This window comes from Panthera leo, chromosome F2, assembly GCF_018350215.1.
Source record: "Panthera leo isolate Ple1 chromosome F2, P.leo_Ple1_pat1.1, whole genome shotgun sequence".
Taxonomy (NCBI): Eukaryota; Metazoa; Chordata; class Mammalia; order Carnivora; family Felidae; genus Panthera; species Panthera leo.
The window spans coordinates 50,996,551-51,012,866 of NC_056695.1; the positions used below are offsets into that span (position 1 = coordinate 50,996,551).

The 16,316-nt window shown below is 41.1% G+C and overlaps 1 protein-coding gene and 1 long non-coding RNA gene across 4 annotated transcripts in view; one reads left to right on the top strand and one right to left on the bottom strand.

Moving 5' to 3' along the window:
* Window positions 1–15,375, top strand: part of ZFPM2 (zinc finger protein, FOG family member 2) — a 468,988-nt gene extending 453,613 nt beyond the window's left edge. For both annotated transcript variants that reach the window (XM_042923254.1, XM_042923256.1), the window contains 3 exons: window positions 6,183–6,389; window positions 8,705–8,929; window positions 11,870–15,375. In XM_042923254.1, coding sequence (XP_042779188.1) covers window positions 6,183–6,389; window positions 8,705–8,929; window positions 11,870–14,361 — 2,924 coding nt within the window. In that variant the 3' untranslated portion in view covers window positions 14,362–15,375. The remainder of the gene's footprint in view (window positions 1–6,182; window positions 6,390–8,704; window positions 8,930–11,869) is intronic.
* The window catches only part of LOC122210535, a 47,363-nt gene continuing 35,540 nt past the window's right edge, over window positions 4,494–16,316 (bottom strand). Inside the window, exon 3 of one of the 2 annotated variants that reach the window (XR_006198114.1) lies at window positions 4,494–5,096. This is a non-coding gene — a long non-coding RNA (uncharacterized LOC122210535). Of the gene's footprint in view, window positions 5,097–13,565; window positions 13,629–16,316 lie in introns of those variants that run through there. The other variant, XR_006198115.1, reaches the window with a different exon arrangement.

The window sequence follows — 16,316 nt, forward strand, 5'->3', positions numbered from 1 at the left end:
CTTTTTTTTTTTTTTTTCTGGTGAGATTTCATTTCTTGGATGTAGCAGGACAGTGAGAAATTAGAATAACAGTCTCAACCAAATCAAACCAAAGTGATACTCATTAACAATTATATAGTACTTCTCTATCAGGTAATATTCTTTTTTTTTTTTTAACATTTTATTATTTTATTTTAAAAATAATCTCTACACCCAACGTGGGACTCAAACCTACAACCTCGAGGTCAAGAGTCCCATGCTCCACCAACTGAGCCAGCCAGGTGCCCCACAGTCCTTTTTTCTTTTGCTTTGTTTTCAAAAAATTTTATTAGGGAATTTTTTGTTTTGTTTTTATTTTATTTTTTATTTATTTATTTTTAATATATGAAATTTACTGTCAAATTGGTTTCCATACAACACCCAGTGCTCATCCCAAAAGGTGCCCTCCTCAATACCCATCACCCACCCTGCCCTCCCTCCCACCCCCCATCAACCCTCAGTTTGTTCTCAGTTTTTAACAGTCTCTTATGCTTTGGCTCTCTCCCACTCTAACCTCTTTTTTTTTTTTTTTTTTCCTTCCCCTCCCCCATGGGTTTCTGTTAAGTTTGTCAGGATCCACATAAGAGTGAAACCATATGGTATCTGTCTTTCTCTGTATGGCTTATTTCACTTAGCATCACACTCTCCAGTTCCATCCACGTTGCTACAAAAGGCCATATTTCATTTTTTCTCATTGCCACGTAGTATTCCATTGTGTATATAAACCACAATTTCTTTATCCATTCATCAGTTGATGGACATTTAGGCTCTTTCCATAATTTGGCTATTGTTGAGAGTGCTGCTATAAACATTGGGGTACAAGTGCCCCTATGCATCAGTACTCCTGTATCCCTTGGATAAATTCCTAGCAGTGCTATTGCTGGGTCATAGGGTAGGTCTATTTTTAATTTTCTGAGGAACCTCCACACTGCTTTCCAGAGCGGCTGCACCAATTTGCATTCCCACCAACAGTGCAAGAGGGTTCCCGTTTCTCCACATCCTCTCCAGCATCTATAGTCTCCTGATTTGTTCATTTTGGCCACTCTGACTGGCGTGAGGTAATATCTGAGTGTGGTTTTGATTTGTATTTCCCTGATACAAGGAGCGACGTTGAACATCTTTTCATGTGCCTGTTGGCCATCCGGATGTCTTCTTTAGAGAAGTGTCTATTCATGTTTTCTGCCCATTTCTTCACTGGGTTATTTGTTTTTCGAGTGTGGAGTTTGATGAGCTCTTTATAGATTTTGGATACTAGCCCTTTGTCCGATATGTCATTTGCAAATATCTTTTCCCATTCCGTTGGTTGCCTTTTAGTTTTGTTGGTTGTTTCCTTTGCTGTGCAGAAGCTTTTTATCTTCATAAGGTCCCAGTAATTCACTTTTGCTTTTAATTCCCATCTATCAGGTAATATTCTTAAGCTTTCACATATATTAACTTATTTTATCCTCATAATAGCACTATGAATTCAGTATTATTATCAGTATTCCCATTTCCAAGGATGGGGAAACTGATCTCCACAGTGCTTAGGTGGCAAGTTCAAATCACAAGCCAAAATTTGTATGCTGGCAGTCTGGTTCCATTGTCCGTCCTCCTGCAGATGGGATTACATCCCCCGCTAGCAATCACACTTAGAATGGTTTTTTTTAACTTTTTTAATGTTCACTTATTTTTGAGAGAGACAGAGACAGAGACAGAGCATGAGCAGGGGAGGGACAGAGAGAGAGGGAGTCACAGAATCCAAAACAGGCTATAGACTCTGAGCTGTCAGCACAGAGCCCAACACGGGGCTTGAACCCACGAACCGTGAGATCATTATCTGAACTGACTGAGCCATCCAGGTGCCCCTTAGAATGTTTTATTAGAATCTGTAGTTGAAACCATGTTACAATACTCAGCATTTCTCTCTCCCTATAAATGACTCCTTCAAATTGAATACTCTAAATTCACCATCTAAAAAACTCAGCCAAAAAGCTTCAAAGAGCCAACCCTTGATTTTTGTGGTGTCATTCTCTTGGTCCCCCTATAACTTTTCCAAATAGATGTTCTCTATATTTGTAAATGGTCCCTGCCCTCCACCCACATCTTAATTGTTGAGACTTCCCAAATTTCAATCTGCTCCTTTTTTTAAACTCTATAGTCTTCCTGTATTACCACATCAAGGCAAAGAGTATCCACAGTCATTTAGAACGTGCTGATGACTTCCAAAAAAAAATTTTTTTTTTCCTCCAGCCTTATGTCTTGTCCAAATTCCAACTGCCTCCTCAATACATTCATGCTGAAGTCCCCCTCAGGGACTTCAGACTTTACATTTTCAAAGCAGAATTCATTATTTCTGTGCATGCACATACATACGACAAGCACACACATGCGTGTTTGGAGTCGGACAGACGGAAGTCTAAACCATGATTCCGCACTGGCTATGCATATAGCTTTGGGCAAGTTAGTTAACCTCTCCAAGCTTCAATTTTCTCAACTCTAAAACAAGGAAAATATCACCCCCCTCACAGAATAATTGATGGGATTAAAATAGATGAAATACATAAACCACGTAGCCTATTGGGCCCAAAGAAAGTGCTCCTAATTAGTACAATTGTCCTCTTGTTGTCTGTATAATACCACTGTTAATACGCCAGTTTTACTGTCTCATTAATGGCACCCCCGCCTCTGGTTTCCCAGACCAGAACCTTCCAGTTATTTTCAATAGCCTCCTTTCTTTTACTCATCTGAGGAGATCAGCCCAGTTCTCTGTCTTGAACCTGGCCCTTCTCTCCCTCACAATTTACATGTCTCACAATTGAACTAGCACAACAGTCTCCAAATGGCCCTCGTGGCAACATGTCCTGCCCCTAGCCCCGTTGACTGTCCTCATTACCCTGAGATCTTTATTCTGGGGGAGAAAAGCCCCTGCCGAGAATTTGTTCATTTATTCACTCAACCAAGGGTATGCCACATCTTCCCACCATGATGAGCCAGACACAGCCGCCTTGATCTTACTTTCCAAGCTCTAAACTTTTTGAGGGGAGGAAGCCCTGATGATAACGTCTGCTAATTCCAGTGGCAGATGCTACAACTTCACCGTGGCGGATCTCAACTCACCAGGGTGATAGCCACTAGCACGCAAAATTCCCGACAATTGGATATTGTGCTCTATGATCCCATACAGGCTGGCGCAGTCACACCCTTGCCTGTAACCAACCTCTCTCCCTCAGACCCCAAGCTCCAGCAAGGTGGCCTCTGACCATTACCAGGACCAGTCAGGCTCTTCCATCATCCTGCACCTGCACGTATGTTCCTTCCTCTGCCAGTAATGATTTCCCTGCCGGGTCCCCTACACATACTTCTGCTATTTTACCTTTATTCTTTATGAGTCAATAAAAGTCCCCCTGGATGAGTTGCCTGACTCCACCAAGAAGTGTCCATCATTCACTCTCACGTTTTCTTTAGCATTAGGGGATGGCACCCGCCACGTGGTATTCTCGTTCATCTGCCTATGTGTGTACATTCTTAGTGCCAGGGTGCCCAGCCTGGCACACAGCAGAGAGTTCAATGAATAGCTGATGAATGAATGATGGGAAAGATTAAATCCTAACACAACGGAGACTTTCTCATCAAGGCTACACAGTGCATTTTCAGTCTGATTCGGCCTTTCTCAAGGGTATGCCCCGACTAAACCATAAAATGAGGTAAAATGATAAAGATGACAGGGGCACCTGGGTGGCTCAGCTGGTTGAGTGTCCGACTTCGGCTCAGGTCATGATCTCGTGGTTTGTGGGTTCCAGCCCCGCATTGGGCTCTATGCTGACAGCTCAGAGCCTGGAGCCGGCTTTGGACTCTGTGTCTCCCTGTCTCTCTGCCCCTCCCCCACTCATGCTCTGTCTGTCTGTCTCTCTCTCTTTCTCTCCCTCTCTCTCAAAAATAAACATTTCTAAAAAAATTTTAATGACAAAATGAAATATGAAACATTCAGTATGTCAGAAAACATAAATATTATAATTGCCGGGCTGTCTAATAATGTAGAAAATCATTTTTGCTTACTTTTGATTGCACTTAATAGTCCTGAATCTTATTTTATTTACTTATAGGATCTTTCTGGTTCAAAGTTTGAGCACAAGTATTCTGAGCCGTCCTGCTGCATGGCTCACTGCTGAGATAGAGATTAGTTATGAGTGGTACTTTCTCTAAACATCTCAATTTCTCCTGGAAACCTGAGTCCAAACCTTTCCTTTTTGAAAGATACCCATGGCTGGATTTACCAAAAGTGCAAATTTGTCAAAAGGGGTAAAATATCACCCATCACGTAAATTCACCACTGAACTTCAGTGATTCAGTTCATCGCTGAAATCCAGCGACTCCAAAAGAGCAGGCTTTGAAATAAACCCGAATTGCCATGACTTGCTCTGCCCACCCCACCTCTCTACTACAAAGACTCACTTAATAAACTACACCCCAGAGGAAAGATAAGGTGCAAATGGTTACCTTGTCTATAGCTGTAAGTAGTTTGGATCTGTACGCACATCAGAAAAGGCTTAGCAGCTGAATGCCGAAAGCTTCCAAGGGGGAAGAATGGGCACCGGCAGAAACACCACCACTTAGCCCTTTTCAGTGCTCCACTGTTGCCACAATGAGGTGGTTTAGCTTCTGTTATTGGTAAATAAATAAGTCAGTGCCAAAGTGACTCTGTTTTGCAACTTGGGTAAACTTGGGTGCTTTCGGATCCGTTAGAGTCAGTGAAAAAAAGTTCAGTTGTTTTCTGCCCTTTGGGTATATTTTTCACCTTGAGTCTATTTGTGTTTCCTTTTGCGACTTTCACACAAATTCAAGGTGTGTAATCTGGGCTTTATTTTTCCACAAACATCTACTGTCGTGGACGGTGCTGCTTACTCAACCTTTAAAACGTAATCAGCCCGTGTAATTAACTGTCCAAGGTTTCTCTGGAAGTGTCCCGATTTCTTCTGTGTAACTCGGCCATATCGTATGCTGTTGTTATCTTTTCCAGCAGATTTTTACCACAAGTTGTTTAAAAACTATGATCTATTTAAGGATGGAAAAAATGAAGTGCCGTTGAAGACACAGTTATGCTGAAAGATAAACAGAGCAATATTACTTATCAGAATGGGTACAATTTTTGCTTGCTTAATGAGTACAATATATAGCTTTGCAATATATACACAATGAGAAAAAAAGCTTTATAACATATCAAGTATGCCACATTATTTCAGGCATAACTGTAGAGGATACGTATCTAGGCCTGAGAGTGTAGATAACAAAATATAAGTGCTTTGCCTGTCTAAACATGTTAAATAAATGAGCATACACTATCGCATTGCAATACATTAGAAGATGTACTTGCATAGTTAATTTTCTTTTTAATGCACCACACGTGATCATTTGAAGTGTGGAGCCAGAGTATATCTTAGTATTTGAAGAAAGGGTTCTTTTCATTTAAACAAATCTTTATTTAAATAAGCCTTTTGAAAAGGATCTTTGGCATATCTCCTTTTCAGGAAGTTCAATCAGGGTAAACGGAGATAAAGAAGCCGCATTATAAGGAATATTATATAAGTAAAGATCACTAAGCCAAAAAAAAAAAAAATGGCAGCAGACATACGGAGAGTAAAACTAGCTGGAATGTCATTTTAACTTTCTAGATTTTAGGAGCTTTTGTTTACTCTTTTTTTTTTTTTACAGTTTTAGGCATTTAGGTATTTTGGGAAGAGAGAGGGAGGGAGGGAGAGAGAAAGAAATAACTTCTGACTTCCATAAGGTACAAAAAGAGGGACTTCAAAGGCTCACCTGAAATAAATTTCTGTGGTTGGATCCCCACCATGCCTCCTCATAAGCGTGAGACCATGTAATAGCACGGTTAATGATTAAGGCAAGCCCCAGAAGGCAAACGGTTCACAAAACTCTCTACAGATTATGTCTGTTCTTGGCTCTTAGTCCTGTCCTACTGTCAGTCACTGAACAGTTCATGAAATGCAAGGAATACAGTTTTCCACATAGGAGGGCAGAGGAGTACAGCTATTGTCTCCATCGGACACTCCACCCCCCATAGAAAGGGATGTGAAAAACATGAGAGATGCTGTTGACATCAATCTAGTGTGCGGCGGGCTCGAGCATTCTACGTCAATTCTATCTTTCTCTTTCTTTTCTCTTCTTAATAGGGGGTCAGCTTTGGTGCACAACCACGAAGGCCATCTCTGAGGGTGAAGAGCTAATTGCCTTTGTGGTGGATTTTGACTCAAGGCTACAAGCTGCCAGTCAGATGACTCTTGCAGAAGGGATGTACCCTGCACGCCTGCTGGACTCAATTCAGCTGCTTCCTCAGCAAGCTGCCATGGCTTCTATTTTGCCTACAGCTATTGTCAATAGTAAGTGCTGAGTGCAATAGCCCAGTACAATAGCTTTGTAGTGGTGATGGGTATTTATGGGACAAAAAAAAATGTCTACTGACAGGCGACCGGGGACAGACTTTTTTCTCCAGTGTTGTGATTTCATTTTATCTCTTCTCTAACTTTGCGTGTGCGTGTGTGTGTGTGTGTGTGTGTGTGTGTGTGTGTGTGGTCGCCTCTCATGAGAGTATGAAAAGAATACTCCTATTCATTCATTTCAGGTTGGATTCTCAAATGTCACACAAAAACTGACTTTCTAAACTAGCTGAACAACATTTAAGGCTACTTAGTTATGAGAAATTGAAGAGCTTTCATGGATGCTTCTTTCATAGAATAATATGGTTATGCTTTAGGAGCCATAGAGAAAAAACTTTTTAGAAAAAGAAAAAAATAATGGGGCGTCTGGGTGGCTCAGTTGGTTAAGGGTCCAATGTCAGCTCAGGTCATGATCTCACAGTTCGTGGATTCAAGCCCCACGTTGTGCTCTGTGGTGACAGCTCAGAGCCTGGAGCCTGTTTCAGATTCTGTGTCTCCCTCTGTCTCTGCCCCTCCCCAGCTCACACTCTGACTCTCTCTCTCTTTCTCTTTCCCTCTCTCTGTCTCTCAAAAATAAATACACATTACAAAAATTTACTAAAGAAAAGGAAAAAATGAGAAACCAAAGTTTGATTAGATATAGTAAGAGGAAATATAGCCTCAGTAAATCAAGACATCAGCTAATACAACAACAAAAAAAGAGACATAAAAAATAAAGAAAAATACATATAAACTGAGAATAATTTATGTGGAGAATTCAAAAATATGCTCTCGCAAATATGCCTTTGTGATTATTTTGTCAAAAAGACTAGTGAACTGAGTTTGTATTCCTTGAATACAAAGTGACACTTTATATAACAGAAAATCAGTGGTCCAATAGTCCAGGGTTCGAGTTCTAGACTCAGCTCTGCTTTCTTCTAGCTCTGTGAGAAAATCCGAATAGCAGTCACATCTTAAGAGAATAGATTCCAAAGCTAGTAGGTTTGGAAAACCTGAAAATCCCTAAGACTCTGAATGATGCAGAAATGCAGGTATTGTAATGATGTCTTGATATTTAAAAAATAAATAAATAGGGGCACCTGGGTGGCTTAGTCAGTTAAGCTTCCGACTTCAGCTCAGGTCATGATCTCACGGTTCATGGGTTCGAGCCCCGCGTCAGGCTCTGGGGGCTGGAGCCTGCTTCAGATTCTGTGTCTCCCTCTCTCTCTGCCCCTCCTCTGTTCATGCTATGACTCTCACGCTCTCTCTCAAAAATAAATAAACATTAAAAAAAATTTTTTTAATAAATATAAAATAAATACATATTCAACAATAATTACATTCTTACTGTCCCGGTATCCTTGAAAGAAATTCTCAGGTGTATCTGGAATTACCCTACGTCCACACAGTGAATCCAGTACACCCAACCCCAGGTAATATTTTTGGATCTCCTTTATGTAAATGTAGTTATTTTCTCTTACTGGATCTTTACGTGGATTCTGGTAGTGAGGAACCTGAAATAACATAGACCCAAACTGAATTTGTGGCAAAAGGAGTTTGGTTACCAAGGACACCAGGAGCACCTTATACTATTGTGAGGCTCCAATGGTTGAAGGTTATTTTTTAATTATCTTCCCTCTGAATCCTTCTCTGACCTTGTCCTTCCTCACCCACCTAGTGTCCCTCACCCAAAGCACTCCTCAGATGCCTCCGGCAGAATGGTCATTACAGCCTAATATAATTATCCGACCATCCCAGAAGAGTGTAAGATCCTTAATGACGGCTTTTTGGTGTTTCGTTTTGCTTTACACCCAACTCAGCATAGAGCCCAGCATATAGTCGGCTTTCTATAATTAATTTATTAAATGAACAAATGCTGTCAGTAGTTGGCATCAGGCTAACTTTAGTTCAGCTATTAGATCCTTGCCTTTTAGTCAGATAAGCCCATTCACATTGCTCTTTATACATGCATATTTTTCTAAACCATAAATACATTATGAGCAATTTAAAATGAATCTCCTGTGCTTTTAACGTGGGAGTCTCCCATGGTACCACTTTCCGAAGAGTCTGTGGGAAGGTAAATTGCACTGGGCGTAACATTTCTTTAAAAGCTTAGTCCTGCACTGTGGAACAGCACCCAGGACTGCACTCATCACTGTCTCATTGCCTAATTCAGAACCTGAGAGCGGTCTCTGGGAAAAATGGAACTAAATGCCGCTTTACCCGTGGTTGGTTCCAAATGGGCAGCAGCTAATGTGTCCCTGTGTTTTCACCTGCAGAGGATATATTTCCTTGCAAGTCTTGTGGCATCTGGTATCGGAGTGAGCGGAATCTGCAAGCCCATTTGATGTACTATTGCAGTGGGAGGCAAAGAGAAGCCGCCCCAGTATCAGAAGAAAATGAAGACAGTGCTCCTCAGGTTTCCAGCCTGTGCCCCTTCCCACAGTGCACCAAGAGCTTTTCAAATGCCCGAGCCCTAGAAATGCACCTGAATTCACACAGCGGTACGTGCTTCCCTTGTTTCTTCTTTCGCTCCAGAAGACTTTATCCTTCTCTGCATATATACGTGCATTCATATATGCAAACATATAGAATTCTACACCTAACTGTGCCTGTGAAATCAAAATCAAACTTGACAGACCAGCTGATTGTTCTCTTATGTCACTTATCATCGGTATATTCTGCTCAAAGGATTTGGGTCTGAATTCTTTCCTAACAATTAGTGTACTCAGATTGCAGGCCAGATTTTGTTAACAGCATCATTTGCGAAATAGTCTCAATACCCTTTGTGTATTGTCATTAATATTCATTGATTTAAGTGTCAAGTGATCTTTGGAAACTGACCATACTGTTTCCCACATGGTAGGAAATACATAGCAGGTACATACAAATAAGTATTTGCTGAATTGAAGTAACACTGTTATTTTGATCCAATGACAGTCACACTTGAGAGAAATTAACTTTTAAACACGAATCCATAAAATGCTCTTGACTTCTAGAGGTTGCGTAACAGTTTCGTCGATTTTTATGACATAAAACCACTTTCGGCACTATGTTTTTAAAATCCTGAAGAAAAATTAAGCTAAAAAACAAATAGGTTTGTTTTGTTTTCTTTTGTTTTGTTTTAGCTCCCTCTTAACAGAAAGGTTGCAACTATTCCCATTTTCTTTTGGAGTTATATGCCCAATTATTGGTGGCATCATCACAGAGTATTCTAATTCTGTATTTTTTTTTTAAAATTAAGTTAATCTAATGTACAGGATTATGTTAACTTTAGATAGTTCTAGGAGTATTTTTGAATAGGACAAACCAAGGTTTAGCCTTCAGAGTTCTTGAGCTTTTGTAATATAAAACTTATAAGGTACTTCTGGGTGACTTGACCGTTTTTGCTTGAGTTGAATAATTAAACTGAAATAGGTGCTGAGTTTAAAAAAAAAAAAAAAAAAACCTAGCTCCAATGCTGTCGTACAGTGCAAGCTTTTGTCTTTGAACCTATAAAAATAGGCAATTTCCTTTCTAGTCATTCTCTTCCCCTTCCTACAAATGAGCTACCTTTATGTAGGTGATAAAGCAGAGGAAGCAGAAACAGGTCAGTTGTCTCAGATGGTGAATAGTCAGTCATTCACAAAACAAAAATAGAGATAGAGGGATCTTTCAGCTAAATAGAAAAATGAGTATTGGGTCAGTTAAGGAGAAAAGGAGACAGGAGTAAGAAGTCCTCTTTTATTGCTATATGACTGGGTTTCTTCTACCATATTTTCAGCCAATAAATAGAAAAGGCAATTCTCATTTTAGTCTAAAGTGCAGAGGGCACGAGCCATGCCTGACTTGGCTGTATGCCAACAAATGGGAACTAGAGTTGACCTTAGTGAGGAAAAAGTGTCCAGATCTGAATTCAATACATGGGGGGGGGGGGGGGTGCGTTTTCCTCATAACCACCAAACAATTCTCCAGATACCAAAGGCATGTCCTATGATTTAACTCAAATCTGACACTATCACCTGGAGCAGAGTCAGATTCTACAGACTAGGGGGGGTCAGCCCCCTGCCCCAACTTCAGATGCCAGTTGAAAGCCCAGGTTGTTACCTGTGTTTCGACCAACTGGCTATAAATCAGAGGTTGCTAAGATCCCTCTTTGGGTTCAATTAATTTGCTAGATTGGCTCACAGAACTCAGGGAATCCATTTACTCACACGATTACTAGTTTATTATAAGAGGTAAAGACTTAGGAACAGTAAGATGTAAGAGATGCCTAGAGCAAGGTTTGCAGAAAAGGTGAGGAGCTTCCGTACCATCTCCCAGCCTGTCATTCTCCTCAAACCAACTGGGAAGCTCTCTGAAACCAGTCCTTTCGGGTTTTTATGGAGGCTTCATTACCTAGGCATGACTGATGAAATCGTTGACTGCTGGCACTTGAACTCAATCTCCAGCCCCCTCCCCTCCCCTCCTTCCCCTCTGGAGAGGAGGAACTAAAAGTTCAAACCCACCGATTGCAAGGTTGGTTCCCCTGGCAACCAGCCTCACCCCTAGTTAACCTAGGGTTTTCCAAAAGTCACTACATTAACATAACAAAAATACCTTTATTCCTCTCATCACAGGAAAATTCCAAGGATTTAAGGAGCTGTGAGCCAGGAAGCCTGGTCAAAGACCTAATATATATGAATGACCAAACACACATGACCTTATAAATCACAATATCACAGTAAGGCTTACTCACCAATCGTTGGTGATATTCAAAATATTTTATAACTGACTAGAAACAGGTGGTGATTGGTCAACACGGATGTCAGTCCTAAATGACTTTATTAAGGTACTGGTGTCTACCAGCTGAATATCAGCCCTGGATAGAGATAAACCATGTTCAGCAAAATCCATGCCTAAAAATCTAGAGTTGTACCAAAGATAAATTAGGAGGCTATTGATTACTTTGCAAAATGGTTCCTACTTGGATTCTTCTGAATAAATACCTAACCTGGTGCACTGGGAGTTATTTGATTTTCACCTAGTTTATCGATATCAACTCTGATGTCTACCTGCTTCTTCCTAGTGCAGAGCCTAGTGTTGTAATGAGAAGGTTATTGGATTAGAAATTACATAGAGAAACCATGCTCAGGCTTGGGCATGGCTCCATCATTGAATAGCTTTAGTACCATAATCAATTCCCTTGACTTCCTTGAATTTGTTCCCTGACCTGTACAATGCAGACAATGAAAGCTGTCCCACAGGATATGATAATAGACTTGGCTGTGCTCTGGAAACCATGAGGTGTTATTACTCTGATGACCAACCTGACAAAAGACGTCGCGAGAAAAAAAAAATAATAATAACAGTATCGCAAATGAGATTCTGAAAGATTTCAATTCGTTCCTGCAATGTAAAGGTTCATATCATTAGAAAACCAATGCACATGGTTCTCAGTGTTGTTATTTTGTATGTCTCTCCAGGAGTGAAAATGGAAGAATTCCTCCCCCCTGGTGCTAGTCTAAAATGCACCGTCTGTAGCTACACCGCTGATTCCGTGATCGGCTTTCACCAACACCTGTTCTCCCATCTCACTCAAGCTGCCTTCCGATGCAATCACTGCCACTTCGGCTTCCAGACTCAGAGGGAGTTATTGCAGCACCAGGAGCTCCATGTCCCTGGAGGCAAACTTCCCAGAGAAGGTGATATGGAGCACTCTCCAAGTGGAACCGAAGACAGCTTACAGCCAGCCACAGACTTGTTGACCAGAAGCGAACTCCCGCAGAGCCAAAAGGCGATGCAGACTAAAGACGCGAGCTCTGACACAGAGCTGGACAAGTGTGAGAAAAAGACTCAGCTCTTTCTCACTAACCAGAGACCAGAGGTACAGCCTACGGCAAATAAACAAAGCTTTTCTTACACAAAAATCAAGTCTGAGCCCTCCAGTCCAAGACTCGCCTCATCTCCGGTTCAGCCTAACGTTGGGCCTTCTTTCCCTGTGGGCCCTTTTCTGTCTCAGTTTGCTTTCCCCCAAGATATCACAATGGTCCCTCAAGCTTCAGAGATCTTAGCCAAGATGTCTGAACTGGTACATCGGCGACTGAGGCACGGAAGCAGTAGCTACCCTCCCGTGATTTACAGCCCTTTGATGCCCAAGGGGGCCACTTGTTTTGAGTGTAACATAACATTCAATAATTTGGATAATTATCTAGTGCACAAAAAACATTACTGCAGCAGCCGATGGCAGCAGATGGCCAAGTCCCCAGAGTTCCCTGGCGTTTCAGAAAAGATGCCTGAGGCCGTGAGCCCCAACACTGGTCAAACCTCCATAAACCTTCTCAACCCAGCTGCTCATTCTGCTGATCCTGAGAACCCACTTCTTCAAACATCCTGCCTCAATTCTTCCACTGTTTTAGATTTAATTGGGCCAAATGGGAAGGGCCATGACAAGGACTTTGCCGCTCAAGCTAAGAAGCTCTCCACCTCTAACAGCAGTGATGATAAAATTAATGGAAAACCTGTTGATGTGAAAAATCCCAGTGTCCCCTTAGTGGATGGGGAAAGTGACCCAAATAAGACTACCTGCGAAGCTTGCAACATTACCTTCAGCCGGCATGAAACATACATGGTCCACAAACAGTATTACTGTGCCACACGCCACGACCCTCCACTGAAGAGGTCCGCTTCCAACAAAGTGCCTGCCATGCAGAGAACCATGCGCACACGCAAGCGAAGGAAGATGTATGAGATGTGCCTACCTGAGCAGGAGCAGAGGCCTCCCCTGGTCCAACAGCGATTTCTTGACGTAGCCAACCTCAGCAATCCCTGTACCTCCACTCAAGAACCCACAGAAGGGCTAGGAGAGTGCTACCACCCGAGATGTGATATCTTTCCAGGAATTGTCTCAAAGCACTTGGAAACTTCTCTGACGATCAACAAGTGTGTTCCAGTCTCCAAATGTGACCCTACCCATTCCAGCGTTTCCTGCCTCGAGATGGACGTGCCCATAGATCTCAGCAAAAAGTGTTTATCCCAGTCTGAGCGGACGACCACGTCTCCCAAAAGGCTGCTGGACTACCACGAGTGCACTGTGTGCAAGATCAGCTTCAATAAAGTGGAGAACTACCTGGCCCACAAGCAGAATTTCTGCCCAGTCACAGCACATCAGCGTAACGACCTGGGCCAACTCGACAGCAAAGTATTTCCGAATCCAGAGAGCGAGAGAAACAGCCCCGATGTCAGCTATGAAAGAAGCATAATAAAATGTGAGAAAAACGGAAATCTGAAGCAGCCTTCCCCTAATGGAAACTTGTTTTCATCCCACTTAGCAACCCTGCAAGGCCTGAAAGTCTTTAGTGAAGCGGCTCAGCTCATTGCTACAAAGGAAGAAAACAAACATTTGTTTCTTCCCCAATGCCTTTACCCCGGGGCAATAAAGAAGGCAAAAGGGGCTGACCAGCTTTCTCCATATTATGGAATAAAGCCAAGTGATTATATTTCTGGTTCTCTTGTCATCCACAACACTGACGTGGAGCCGAGCACAAATGCCGAAAATGAATCCCCTAAAGGCCAGGCCTCCTCCAACGGGTGCGCCCCGCCGAAGAAAGATCCCCTGCCGCTGTTACCCAAAAACAGAGGCATGGTAATAGTCAATGGTGGACTGAAGCAAGACGAGAGACCTGCCGCCAACCCACAGCAAGAGAACATTTCCCAGAACCCTCAGCATGAAGACGGCCACAAATCTCCCTCTTGGATCTCTGAGAACCCGTTAGCCACAAATGAGAATGTCTCCCCAGGGATTCCTTCCGCGGAGGAACAGTTGTCTAGTATAGCAAAAGGTGTGAATGGCTCCGCCCAGGCTCCCACCAGCGGGAAATATTGCCGCCTGTGTGATATTCAGTTCAACAACCTCTCAAACTTTATAACTCACAAGAAGTTTTATTGCTCGTCACATGCGGCGGAACATGTCAAATGAAATAACTTCGTAAATAAACACCAGTCACCTTTGGTACCAGTGTTTAGTATGTGGTTCTACCCAGTCCAGAAAACAAAAACAAAACAAAACAAAAAACAAAACACAAAAGCTGTTTGAATTACATCTGGGCAATCAGGAGATAATTCATTAAGGCTGAGTTGAAGACTTAAGGTGTAATTTCATTACAGTCCATTAGTAAAGTGTATTATTGGTGCCATTTTCAAAAAAAAAAATTAATTTATTTTACCAGCAGTATTCATAGCTGTGGTTATGTTATTTTTTATTTAAAAACTTTATATTAAAGTCATTTGTAATGTTACTGTATAGTTATTGTGTAGCACATATGGTTTGCACAGTATAGTAGCTTTTAAAGAAAATAGTCACGAACAATACCGAAAAGCATTTTAGAAATAGCTTCAAAAGCACTTGTGGATCTTGATTTCTTCTTATATGCTGTTGCAGATATATGTATATGCTAAAATATAACTTGCAACGATGTTCTAAATACACATGCTATAAGTTCGCCTTAAGATTTCAATTCTTGGATAATCAGGCTCTGTTTGCACTTTATATTTTAGCAGATACAGTCTCTTAGTCACTAGGCTTTGCATTTGTATGTAGCTGTATGTTTCTGTCCATTTTCTTAATCTTAAACATGTATGTTAAATGAAGATGGCCATTTTTTTCTTGTATAGTACTTGTATTTTCTTTCGCTGATGCAGCTCTGTCTCAATTTTTAAACCTTTGCTGTTAAATGCAATACTTTATAAAGAATGAACAAAATTACTGGAAGCAGTATTGTAAGTAATGAGGTAGTGTTAATCAGTTTTATCTTTTGAAAGGCACAGTCTAAATCGAAACCCTAAACTCAATGCTGCAAGTATGAATTTAATTCATATATAAGATCTATTTAAATATAAGAGTAGCAATACTGCACCTGGTGATCACAAAGATAATGTTCTACTTCTGATAGAAATGATTTCTCAACAAATATTGTTACTATGCATGTATATGGATGGAATAAAATTCCAGATTGTTGGAGAAGTTTGGCAGACTTTTTTTCTTTAAAATACAAAGGAAAGTCTATATATCTATTCTTTGTGGTGAGAACAGGTTCAAAATAGCACTGAATAGCTGAATGCTGAATATTTTATATATATATACGTGTATATATATATATATATACACGTATATATATACACATATGTATATATGTATACGTGTATATATATATATATATGGTGACAAATCAGTAAAGGAATAGATTGTCCATTATATGTTCCTAATTAATATAACACATATAACATCTCTCCCCCCACCACTGTAGCACAGAAAGAAAACAATTTCATAAAAGACTTGCAAAGCCTATGCACAAGAACTGTAACAAACGTTGATGAAAAGCACCCAACTTTTAAATGAAGTTTACCAGAGAGAGAGAGAGAGAGAGGTTTTGCCTGTCAAGGAGCCATGAAGTGGTATAGTCAAGCGATTCTGATGAGTAAAGACATACAAATTTCATGCAATTTGCACAAGACCCTAGATTTCACACATCTCACTTGTACTTTCCAAGGGTTTGCATACTGACGGGGAGGGGAGAACAGGTGACGTGAGTCAGATCATGAAGGACCTCATGGGGTATCCAGAGGTGTTGAGGTGTGACTCAGCAGGCAAGATGGGCACCTATTGCCAATCAAGACAAACCGCAGTCTACTGCAGTTTTAGAAACATCCAGATCAGTTACCTCACCTGTAGTTAAGATGCACTATTCGCAGGCAGGCTGTGATGCACTATTATTTGTCCATATCGGATTTGGTAACATAATGAACTTAAGGTGCCAGCCTGAACACAGCCTATAAATACTGTGACGAAACATAAAAACTGTGCTGTCCAGAACCATTCCTCCGATTGTTGTCTAGGATAACTATTTTTAAATGTAGAATCTTGACCTTAACTGA